The sequence below is a fragment of the Bos mutus genome, chromosome 27 (genome assembly GCF_027580195.1).
Source record: "Bos mutus isolate GX-2022 chromosome 27, NWIPB_WYAK_1.1, whole genome shotgun sequence".
Taxonomy (NCBI): Eukaryota; Metazoa; Chordata; class Mammalia; order Artiodactyla; family Bovidae; genus Bos; species Bos mutus.
Window position 1 is genome coordinate 12,462,554 of NC_091643.1, and position 11,658 is coordinate 12,474,211.

General features: G+C 58.1%; 1 protein-coding gene across 2 annotated transcripts in view; it reads right to left on the minus strand.

Annotated features, from left to right (window-relative positions):
* The window catches only part of ADGRA2 (adhesion G protein-coupled receptor A2), a 36,484-nt gene extending 25,113 nt beyond the window's left edge, over window positions 1-11,371 (minus strand). For both annotated transcript variants that reach the window (XM_070364325.1, XM_070364324.1), the window contains exon 1: window positions 10,748-11,371. In XM_070364325.1, coding sequence (XP_070220426.1) covers window positions 10,748-11,013 — 266 coding nt within the window. In that variant the 5' untranslated portion in view covers window positions 11,014-11,371. The remainder of the gene's footprint in view (window positions 1-10,747) is intronic.
* Window positions 11,372-11,658: the final 287 nt, after the last annotated feature.

Here is an 11,658-nt window from a genome sequence, read left to right on the forward strand (position 1 = left end):
CCTTGATATTTCAAAAAGCACATCACAGTAGTCATCATATGAATACTTAGAACTTTCTTGAACCCCTTTATTCTCATTTTATGCGTTTTGTTCTTGTTCCATTTAGTTGCCAAGTCGTGTCCGACTCTGCGATTCCATGGACTGTAGCCCGCCAGGCTCCTCTGTCCATGGGATTTCCCAGGCAAGAATACTGGAGTGGGTTGCCATTTCCTCCTCCAGGAGATCTTCCCAAGGATGGTTTTGTTTCCCATTACCTATGGTGGCTGATTGTAAATAATATTGTCAGTTCTTACAGCTCTAAGGGTCTGGTGGGGCTGGGGTTGCCCCCTTGGTGGTGACAGGCTCCTGATGGTGTGAGTTTTAAATCCAAACCTGCCCCTCGTCATCTGCACCTCATTTCTTCATATAGCCTCAGGGCCTGAGGCTCAGAGGCTGCATTAACTGTCAAAAAAAGGCGAGAGGACCCCTCAGTATCCTTATGTGGGGGAGAGATCCTGAAATACCAGGAGGAAGGGTGAGAAAGGGCATCTGTTTCAGCCTCCCCCACCCCAAGGTCTCTCCAGGGATGACTCCTGCCTGGGTCTTGGGAGGAAGACAGATTAGGATGCTGATGGGGGTGGGGAGCACAGGGAAGGGTCAGGGGTATGGAAGGACAGAGGAATGGGGGAGCCAGGTTATCACAGCCCAGAGCACCAAGGGGGAAGCCTGAGAACACTGCCAAACTTGAATGGCGTACGGACCTGTTAAAGGGAGCGGAAAGCTGTTTTATTTCCTGCAAATATATCTGTGGATCCCAGTTTGAGAAACATTGACCTTAGGAATGAAAATAAATACCTTCTAAGAAAAAATTATCTCAAAATTATCAGCAAAAGATTTTTGTTTACAGATCGCTGAATTAAAAACAGAAAATTAAAAAAGTCTCCAATTCCCAAATCCCTAATATTAAAACTCAGGATTGTAACTGGAGAACCCCATCCAGACACGTCTAGAGGTAGTGTTGGGGAGTAGGTACCCCACATTCCCCAGACTCTTCAGCCTTTAACCCTTGAACACCTTTCACATACCCCAAATTTAACCCAGAGTCGGTCAACAGAGGTAGAACGCCAGCTGCACATGTAATTCAGAACGTTCTAGCAGCCACACTTTTTAAAAGTTAAAAATTAAGTTAATCTTAATAATAGACTTTATCTCAGTGCATCCAAAATGTTATCATTTTAACATGTAATACATATGTTATTATGTATTATAAATATATAATTATATTATAAATAGAAAACATTACATATATATTATATATACTTATATATTATAAATACACAATATAAATTATATACATAACAAAAATTATGAATGAGCTATTTTCCTTCTTTTTGTACTGTCTTGGAATCTGGTGTGCAGTGTCCTCTTCCAGCACAACTTAATTTAGACCAGCCACATTGCAAGTACTCGGAGGCCACATGGGGCTGGTGACCTTAACCCTCATCCCTGATCTAGTCTGCTTGTAGCCAGCACCGCCCCCCACGAGGAAGTCTGGGCTGCCGGGGAGATCTCGAGGCAGCCGGGGTGCTGTGTGCGTAGGTGTGTGTGTGTCTGTGTGTGTCTGTGTGCGTGTGGCCTGGGAGCAGAGCAAAGGATGGGGCCTAGCACCCGAGACAGGTGAGGCTGAGCCTCTGGTCCAGGAGAGCTCCCTCCTGGCTCCCGCCCCCTCTGAAGTGGGCTCTGTGGGCCGGGGAGGAGAGGGCACAGCAGCGTGGGAGCAGGGTTGGCTGCAGCCCATGCAGCTGGCTGGGCCAGCCCAGTGCAAACTCCCAGCCTGGAGAGTCTTGAAATGAGATTTTTTTTTTTTTCTTGTGTTCGAGAACATGCTCTCCCAATCCCCTACCCTCTAAGCCACTCACAGAAGTGGGGACCCCAGGCCAGCATCACTGCATCTTCCCCCTCCAATGGACCCTCTCTTGCCACATCTCCAGTTCTTGGAAAGACATCACTGATACCATTATGGTTTAGCCCCCAAGTAGCCAAAATTGGATCTTTTGGTCTTAACAACCTAGATCAGGCTGAGGAGATTTTATTTTCGTCCCAGAGTGTGGGGACTGAAATAATGGTGTCTGCGGGTTCAGTTCTTCGGAGGTGCCCCTTGTGTGTCTGGCCAGGAATTTGGGACCGCGTTTGGGGGAGGTAGGAAGCTGGCAGTCACAAGGCTGCTCATGGGGGTAAATGAAACACACACACACACACAGCCTCATCCATTAGGAAGCAAAATGTTCCCACCACACACGGCTCCCATGGGAGGCAAACAGGCAGGGCGGCCCCAAGCTTCTGTCCAGAGTCACAGACACGGTGCAGTCTTGACCCCTTCTTCCTAATACTCTCAGCCACCTCTCTCTCCCAACAACCTCAGCAGCAGCAGCCTTCCCAGCCCAAGTACAGTGTACCCGCCAGGAGGGTTTTCTTCCCAACCACGCCACTTGCCTCTCTGGCTGGCCCAGCCCAGCATCCTCAACATCTTCCTCCCTCCCCCCGCCCCCGACTACCACCCAGGGTCACATTTTCACAGGAAGGGGGGCCAGTCCCTGGAGGCCTCTGTTCACTACCCCAGAATCTGAAACCCGGCCAAAGAGAGGGGACACACGGCGTCCATTCCCGAACTCTGTCCGCGCCCGGGTCCTATTTTAGGGAAGAGGAGCAAGCAGCGTTACTGCTAACGACGAGGCTGGAGGCCACAGGAGCGAGTGGCTGGCGTCAGCTGGGGCCCTGTGGCCTCCAGGCAGCCGCAAGAACTCGCTAGGTCCCGGCCTGACATCCAAGATGACCCTTGTAGGGGTCCCGCAGGCCCCACTCAGTGGGGCGTGGGGCCAGCACATGCCTGCACCGAAGGGGTCTCACACGTGCTGGAAGAGTCGCACGTGTCACCCTCCCAGCCCCCACCTGGCCCAGCACACACACACGTCAGGGCCCCACGCTCTCCAGGAATTCTGAGCCTGGAATGCAGGCTGCTGCCAGGGTCCTCTGGGCTGGGAGGGCCCCGTCGCCAACACCTGCTGCTGGCACCTTGGCCGTGTCTTTGGGAGACTGTCAGTGTGGGGAGCAGGGTGGTCTGCTTGCTGATGCAAGAAGAGCCCCAGGCTCATAACCATCAATGTGAGACCGTTCTCCCCTAACCCTCCTCCCGTGGGCACAGTACCCAGGGCCTTGGAGCATTTCCAGGCCCATTAGGGCATCTGAAACTAAAAAAAAAAAAAAAAAACCACTACTGAATATAGGTGCTGCAAGTGTAAATTAATGAAGGTTTAACTACAGAACTACTAAATGTCATATTATTGCCAATTAGCAATCATCGTTCAGTTTCATGAAGGATGTGGGTGCAGTTTAGCATGACTGATGGGACAATGGGGCCTCCAAATGTGAGACTGCCTCTGGTCCACGGGCCTGGTTCTGACACATACCTTTGCCTAAAGGCTGTGCCCATTCCACTGAGCCTGACTGCGGGGCACAGAAATGCTGGAGAGGACACACGGCACTCCCAGACCTCCTGCCATCCTTCCCTTGGCTGGAAGACTGTCCGGTCAGCCCTGAACACCTACTGGTTAGGAGGTCACCCTGGTGGGGCCTCTTCTCCCCAGGCTTTAGAGGGCCATGTCCTGCGACATGGAGAAGGAGAAGGCAATGGCACCCCACTCCAGTACTCTTGCCTGGAGAATCCCATGGATGGAGGAGCCTGGTAGGCTGTGGTCCATGGGGTCGCAAAGAGTCTGACACGACTGAGCGACTTCGCTTTCACTTTTCACTTTCACGCATTGGAGAAGGAAATGGCAACCCACTCCAGTGTTCTTGCTTGGAGAATCCCAGGGGCGGGAGAGCCTGGTGGGCTGCCATCTATGGGGTTGCACAGAGTCGGACACGACTGAAGTGACTTAGCAGTAGCAGCAGTCCTGCGACAGCCTCTGACCTCAGCCTTGAAACTGAGCTGTCCAGGCAGGGCCTGAGGTCAAGGTAAAGACGAAAATTGTCTTGCAGTGGCTCCTACACACAGGACCTTCCCGCGGTCCTCTTCTCTAACCTGCCCTCTCTGCAGGGGCACTGCATCTGGGCGATCAGCAGGCAGAAACCAAGAAACTGGAGAAGGCGAACCTACAGCTGTTCATGGTGGGTAGTTGATATGCCTTGACTGGGATGTGGGAGCCCCCAGCACTGGAATTGAGTCTGTTGTGAGCATTCACCCCTGGGCGTCCACTCACTCATTATTCAATCCTACAAGAACACTTATGGTGCGCTTGGCCCTGGGGAACACACCAATCCTACCTGAACACCTGCTGTGTGCTGGGCCCTGGGGAACACACCAGCACTGCAAACACAAATGAGACCGGGTGTCTACCATTTCCCACTCAGGGAAGGTGGAAGAACGTGTGTCGGATAGGGTGGACTATTTGTATAGCTGTGTCCACCCGGTTTCAGGAAGCTGGGAACTTACTCCCAATCACACTTCCTGCAGACACGGCCTAAAATCTCACCACGGGGACTCAGACTTTTAGGCAAAGAAAGTGGGTTTTTAAAAAAATACAAATAAACCTGAAAGGATCTGTTATCAATCTTTTACACCTAAGCATAAATTAGCCCTTTACTCCTTCCATTCAAGAGATTTTCCTTAGGAACTTGGAGGCTCCACTTCTATCCTTTGTGAGCCTGTATCCAGCCTCCACCTTGAGCCTGCAAGGCCCCTGAGGGCAGAGACCAGCTCTCTATGGCCTCCTGGCAGCAGAGGCCAGACACACAACACAGGCAACTGGCGGACTGGGTGGGTGGGCGGGAGTCTGGTGGGGTACAGCTCCAGGGGAAGTGGGGGTGGTCCATGAACCCCCAGTTTTCCCAAGCCAGGAGGCAGTTTCCTCTTTGCCTCCACTTCCCCACCAAGTCTTCTGTGCAGTGATGTTGCACAGTGGTCCCCTAAGCACACGTGTATCAGTGCGGGTGGACGCCTCTCTTCCTGGCTCACTATGCACGTGGAGGAAGCAGATTGGTTATCTCCCTGCCCCCAGGGAGGATGGCTCTGATTGGTCAGTGTGGGAACAGGGTTGACCAGGAGCTGGAGTCAAGGGATCTGGCTGGGAGTTGGGTGACCTTGGGCAGGTCAGCCGCAATTGGGGTGCCTTCTTAGGAAAAGAAGGGTCTGAACTGGAAACGCCCACTCCTTAGTGTGATGGCTTTTCCCACCCTGAGTCTCCTGAAATCTAGAGTTTCTGCTCCAACTCACAGCTCCCAGCAGGCGAAGCGCCCTGGGGGCGGAGGGCGGAGCGGGAGGGAGAGAAGCGGGAGGTGGGGGCTCTCGACCTCCTCTTTGCTTTCCAGCTGGGAGACGTCTGGGCCCTCGAGCTCAGGCTGGAACTCCCTCCCGGGCTGCTCCCTCCAGCCGGTTCCCTGCTCCTCCGTGACAGACTGTCCCGTGCCCCTCACCTGGCCCCATCCATCTTGCACACCCGTCTCCCCCAGCCGGCCTCTCCCCACTCCCAGGGCTGGGAAAGCGGGGTCCTGGGAGGCCGCCGGGCGTTAGCTACACTCCGCAGCGTCTCTGCTCCCCCACCCCCATCACCCAGTCCTAAAAGCAAAGGAATGTTCTGGAGTTTGGGAAGGATGGGGGCCCCCCGGAGGAGGAGGAGGGAGGAAGGGGAGGAGGCAGCTTTGTCCTGTCAGTGTCTAAGCTCTAAATAGAACAGAGTGGCTGGGCTGGGGGAATGAAAATAAACAGCCCCTCTGAACAGCCCCGTCTTAGCCGTCAACCGGATTTTCCTTCTGGTTCCCCAGCCCAGGGCCATTTCCCTCCCCTCCCCTCCCCTGCTCTCCGTCTGGGCCCCTGGAGGCCAAGGCTCTACCTCGGGGGTGGGGGGGAGGGGTGGAATGGGGGAGTGAAGGGGGGGGTCTCAGTCCAGGCTGTGTGGCCTTGGGGAACTCGCCTCCCCTCTCTGGGCTTTGGGGATGACATGCTTGCCGGAATGGAAGGATGGAGATCAACTCAGAGGTGGCTGGAACTTTTTCTCCTTCAGGAAAGAGTTCTTACCCCAATGACTCCCATGTGGCATAAACTTAGGAACACTTGCTCCCTTTAAACACATGACCCCAAATTTAAGGGTCAATTTATGGTGAGGTTCAAATTACACTGGTTTGCCTGTGCCTTTGGGGGAAATTCTCAGACTCACCAGGACTAAGGATTGCATCCCAGGCCACCTCCCCACACCCCCGAAAGCCCAGCCCAGAGGGGTGAGCTGTAGTAGCAAAAACAGACTTCCTTGGGGGGTCAGGAGTGGCTGGGTTCTTGCATGGGTTCTGAATAATTCTGCAAATAACCCATTCTGGGTCCTGGCCCCACTCGGGATGAATGGGGGTTGAATTTTAGGTCCACTGTCTCAGGTGCAAGAAGGACTCAACCCAGGGAAGCATGGAGGGCTCTGCTGTCTGCCTGGTGCTTCTGAGATGAGACCCTGGGCCCTGTACCTATGGCCAGGGTTCCTAACACCTCCGGGAATGGCTGATGAGTCCTGGAACCTGGGCTCTGGTGGCCATCAGCAACTCCAGGAGGTGGTCGGGGGAGAGTCAGGGAGGCACATGGATTTCTTCAGGGCTCCTCACTTCAGACAAGCGGGGGGTCCCAGAGCCCCCCTAAAGGGAGAGTGTGTTGGAGTCCTGGGCCTCTTCCCTCTCCTTCCTTCCCTCTTTTCTCCTCGCTCCCTCCCCCACCCCCCTCCTCTCCCGCACAAAAGCTCTCTGTACACAGCCACTTCCTCTGGCTGCTGTCTCTGAGCCCAGACCTTATGAGAACCATATGGGGGAAAGAGGGTGGAAGGGAAGGGGGTGGGGAGGCCGCGTGGGCCCGCCCCTTCAGTCAGCATCTCTCCCCTCCCCTTGGGGCTCCTTGCAGGCCATTGGCACACTTTGCCCCCAGCTCCCCCAACTGGACCCCATGGCTGGGATGAGGGGTGCTTAAGGGAGGGCACAAGGGGGCTGTGGGGAGGGCTGGGAAGGGGCCTCCCTCCCCCATGGTGCTCTGAAGACCACCAAACTCACAGCAAAGGGGCCTAGCCACCGTCAGGCACATCTGCAGGGCCCAAGCTCCTTCTCTCCTGTGGGATCAACCTATGTGGTGGGCAACCCCCCAGACTGAGTGGATGAGGATTCCTCAACTGTCCCATGCCTGCCTCCCATCCCCACCCAGCCTTGGAATGTTCCCAGGTCAAAGGGGCCTGGGTCCTGCTGGGAAGGAACCGGGTTTTCTAAATCAGCCTTTGTGTCCATTGGCTCCCAAGTCCAGCCAGGTGAACACTGACTCTCTTACCTGAAAGGAACACGAGGGGAACCCCACCAGCTAATCCTGACGCTGGCATCAGCCAGCTAAACTGTGCGGCTCTGGGGCAAGATGTGGCCTTCTCCCCACCTGGCCTCAGTTTGCTCAGCTGTCAGATGTTCATGTAGGGGCTGGACCTGCTGGTCTCTTAGGTCTGTTTTGGCCCAGGGCGCCCAGAAACTTATGACATTGCCCAGTATCCTCTGAGGGCCTGCTCAGAGGTCCTGGGAGGTCCTCAGGAGAGATTTCCTTCTAGAGTTATCCATTATCAGTCTCTTCGTGGAATCCCTGAATATCCCCTCTCCACTTTCCCCATCTCCGTAACTCCCAGAGCCCAGAATCAGAGGACAGGCCCATCAGCTGCTGCCTAGGGGTGAGCAGGGGTCTCACAGTGGTCTGTGTCTGCATCCCCTGCCTGTGATAAGCCACTCTCCCCCATGAGAACTTGCCCCTCAAGGGAGGCCGGTAAAGGCTCCTGCTCTGGGCTGGGGGTGGGGTTGGCGGGGACATGCCCACAGCTGCCCCCTGGACCAGCTGTGAGACTAGGGGGTGGGGTGGGCAGACGGATCAGGAAGAAAGCCAAGAGTTCTACTTTCCTGGAAAAACTGCGAATGAAAATCCATTAGAGGAAAAAAAAAAAAAAGCCAAGGGTGGAGAGAGGGGCCTGCAAAACAGAAGGCAGGACGCAGATAACAGGGTGGGGGCGGAAGGGTTTTCCCTGAGGTGAGCGGCTCTGTTGACAGGGTTGCCCCTGATCAGCCTGGAGGCTGGCTGCAGACGGGCACCTTATCTAGCACTTTCTCTGCCTGGAGAGTCTGCCAGGCTTCCCAAAGTGGAGGCCCGACTTTCCCCTGCCCGCCCAGGACCCACATGGGCAGGGCGGTGCGTGGAGGGGACTGAGAGCTGGCGGCCCATTCTGGAGGAAAACGGGAGGAGAGAGGGGAAAGCTATAATGCAAAGGTTACTGGCCCAAGTCCATTGTTTGCCCTAGGTCATGGGCAGAAAGGGGAAAGGAGAAATTTTGGGGGAAAAAAATAATAAAGGAGGGAAGGGTTTGGGAGGGTGTGAAGGTTTCCGCGCTCTCCGCCTCCATTTGCAGCCAGACTGGAGTGGCTGAAGCCCCTTCCCAGCCCTTCTTCCCTTGAGATGCATGCTGGCTAGGGATGGGTTTACTGGGGGCACTGAACCCCCAGAAAAGAATCCTTGCCCAACTTCTGCTGAAGGAGAATGTAGGCTCTTTTCCTTTAAAAGCCAGCTTGGGGGACGGGTTGCAGTCTGGATCCGGGTTAGGTGGAGTCCGTGGGGTAGTCTCTGAAGCAAATGTCCGTGGTGGGTCCCAGTCTCACCCCAGGGCAGGCTGACGGGCCAGCGGGCTCTCATGGGTGCTCCAGCTTGGCCTGCCCTGTCCGTTGTCCCTGCGGAGATGTCTAGCCAGGCTGAGGGGTGGGGGGCTGTTCTTTGGAAGGTATCTTGGCCCAGGTAGGTCAGTGGCCTGGGACAAAAGGGGGGCGGCCCTTCCTCTGGGGATGGTTAAGGATGGGAAGGTGAGCTAGGAGTCCTATTGGCTGCCACCCTATCCCCATATCTTTTCACCCAGCGTCTCTCTTGCTGAGAACGTATCTTCTCACCCCACGCTGTCTCCTTGGAGTGGCATCCATGGGAATTAGCCGTGGCTGGAAAGCATTAGTTGCCCAATCATTCTAAGATGTGCTGCAAAACCACCTTTAATGTTTTTCCCCTTCTTTCTGCCGTCAGTACGTTAGGATGCCCTAATGGCAGCACATGTGTGTGAGCAGGGCTGAAAGATCCAGGGCACACATGCACACACACCCCTCTCGGAGCTCAATTCTCATCGCCCAGCAGGGACTCACACAGACACACTGGCCCAATCATTCCACACAGCAAGCATTTTTCTCCTCCAGAAGTGAGTGGGCTGGGGAATGCCCAGGCCTGTCTGGACACTTCCACACCAGTGGACTCTCAGGGGGACGGGAATCAGCTGCCACAGCTGTCTTCCCAGGCCATGGCCCTATCCCCTGAGTGGCGGGAACCCGGGAGAGAGCAGAGGGACACGGCTTCCACCCCGCTAATACACACAGGCACACACCCACCCCAGGCTGGGGAGAATGCAGGCCAGGCGGCCAACGTCAGAGGCTGACCAGTCGTGTCCTGTCAGGAAGCGCACAGCCTCTGAACTCACCCAACCAGAGTCGTTACTGTATTGTTCTGGACACAATCGGATAGACCCTGAGCCAGCTCCAACTCCAGGGCAAGGGGTGGTGGGGAAACGGTCGCCACCAGGGTCAGGAGGACAGGGAAGGGGAAGCGGCTTGGAGGCTGGGTCTAGGACAGGACAGGAAGGGGCCGCCGCCAGGGCCGGACCCCCCACTCCACGGCATGCGTGGAGCTCCGAGCACGTGGTCCGCGCAGGAAATCGCTGCGGTGGGGAGCGGTCGCTAATTCTCCTGCGGGCTGGCGGGATCTCGGACCCTCGTTGGGGAGGCTGGGGGTCGGGTTGTGGCGCAGCGGGCAGAGCCGGTTGCCAATGAGGGCTTAATAAGGCCCGGGCTGAGAAGGGAACGACGGGATGACGGAGGGAGTTTGGGAGGCAGCCTCCTTCCCCTCCGCCAGGTTTCTTTCTCTGCAATCTGCGCGAAGAAGTCAATCGCGAAACGGCCAAAGTTCGTCTTCACATCCGAGAAGGGAGGGAGGAGGAAGGGATGCAGGACTAGGAGCACAGGTCAATTCACAGATGCGCGCGGCGGGACAGGGGCCCAAGAGGAATCGGGACGCCGGGGGTTCTCGTTCACATTAGAAGCGCCTGCACCCCAAGGATAGACATTTTTCCGAACCCACCCTCCTGCCTGAGCTAGAGAGACGGGCTGCAAGCCGGGCTGGCAGGCCCCGGGGTCGGATGGAGCGCCCCCATCTGGAGGATCCAGGCCCGCGGGCTGAACCCGGGAAACTTCCCCAGTGCGTCCAGGGACGCGTCCGCGGTGGTGACGACCACAGGCACCTACTGGGCCGCAGGCGTCGATCTCCGCTGAGCCTTCCTCCCATCCCACCCACCTTAGGTCCCCGAAGTCCGCAACACCAGCCCCGGCTAGAAAGCCAAGGGGTCTGGGCGTCCCGCCAGCGCGCGTTCCCCTTCACCTGTACAGGTGAGTGGGCGCCCCGCGGTGCCTCTCTTTGGGGCGCATCCGTCCCCAGTGCTCCTTCCTCCCTCCTTCCACGCCTGGAGCCCTAATCTTTCCCCTGCTTCTCCCAAGCCTCCTTTCTCGGCTTCTGGACTCAGGCCCGAAGTCTCTGAAGTGGTGGAATCGTCTCTGTCCCCCATTCCCCAGCCCTCCCGTCTAGTCTCCTGTCGTGCCTTCGTCGGGACTGGGGCCCGGCCGGACCGAGTAGGGTACTCACAGGGTAACGGTGCTGTTCGGCAGAAGGCCGGGATCGGGAGGCTCCGGGAGGTCCCCGCCGCCGCACACCACCCTCCTGCGCGCCGGGTTGGGGGCGCCGCCGCTGAGCCCCTTCGGCCGCTCCCCCGAGCACTTGCAGCTGCGGATGGGGACCGGGCAGCCGGGTGCGCCCCGAGTCTCGGGCGTCAAAAGCAGCAGCCAAGGCAGCAGCAGCGGCAGCAGCAGGCGCGCGGGCGCCCCCCGCATCCTGCGTCCCGCGGCGCCCATCAGCCCATCGCCCCGCGGGGACCCACAGCGCCAGGGCTAGTCTGCGCGCCGGCCGGAGGGATCCGGGCGGGCGAGAGGCGTGCTCAGCGGGGGCCCGGGGCGCCCGAGGGCGGGGCGGGGGGCCCTGGGCGGAGGCGAGCCCCGGGGTCCCCGCCGCCGCGCCCCGGGGACATGTCCGGCGAGCGCCCCGGCGGGGAGGACGCGGGCGCGGCTGTCAGCGCGGCGCTGACGGCCCCCGGCGGCGCGGCCCGACTCTCGGCGCCGTGCGCCCGGGCCGGATGAGGCCGGGCCCCTCTGCGTCGCCTGCTCGCTCTGCGCGGGGCTGGGACCTAGCGGATCGCGCCGGGCTCCTGCCGCCGCCGCCGCCGCCGCCGCCGCCGCTCCGTGCCATGGATGGAGGCAGCTCGGCGCGGCGCCGCTGCCGCCGCCTCCAGCCCCCGCCCGCCCTCCCGAGAGGGCGCCCTCCCCTCGCCAGCTCGTCCGTCCGCGAGGCCCTAGCGCCTCCCGATGAGCGGTCAGGCCGCTGTCCTCCTCCTAGTCGCCGCCGGCCCGCCGGGGAGAGGCCCCGCGCGTCCCCCACGCCCGCCCTGACCCTGGACGTCTCCCGGCCGCCCCTCTCCCCGGAGCTGAGGTTCTTCCTCTCCA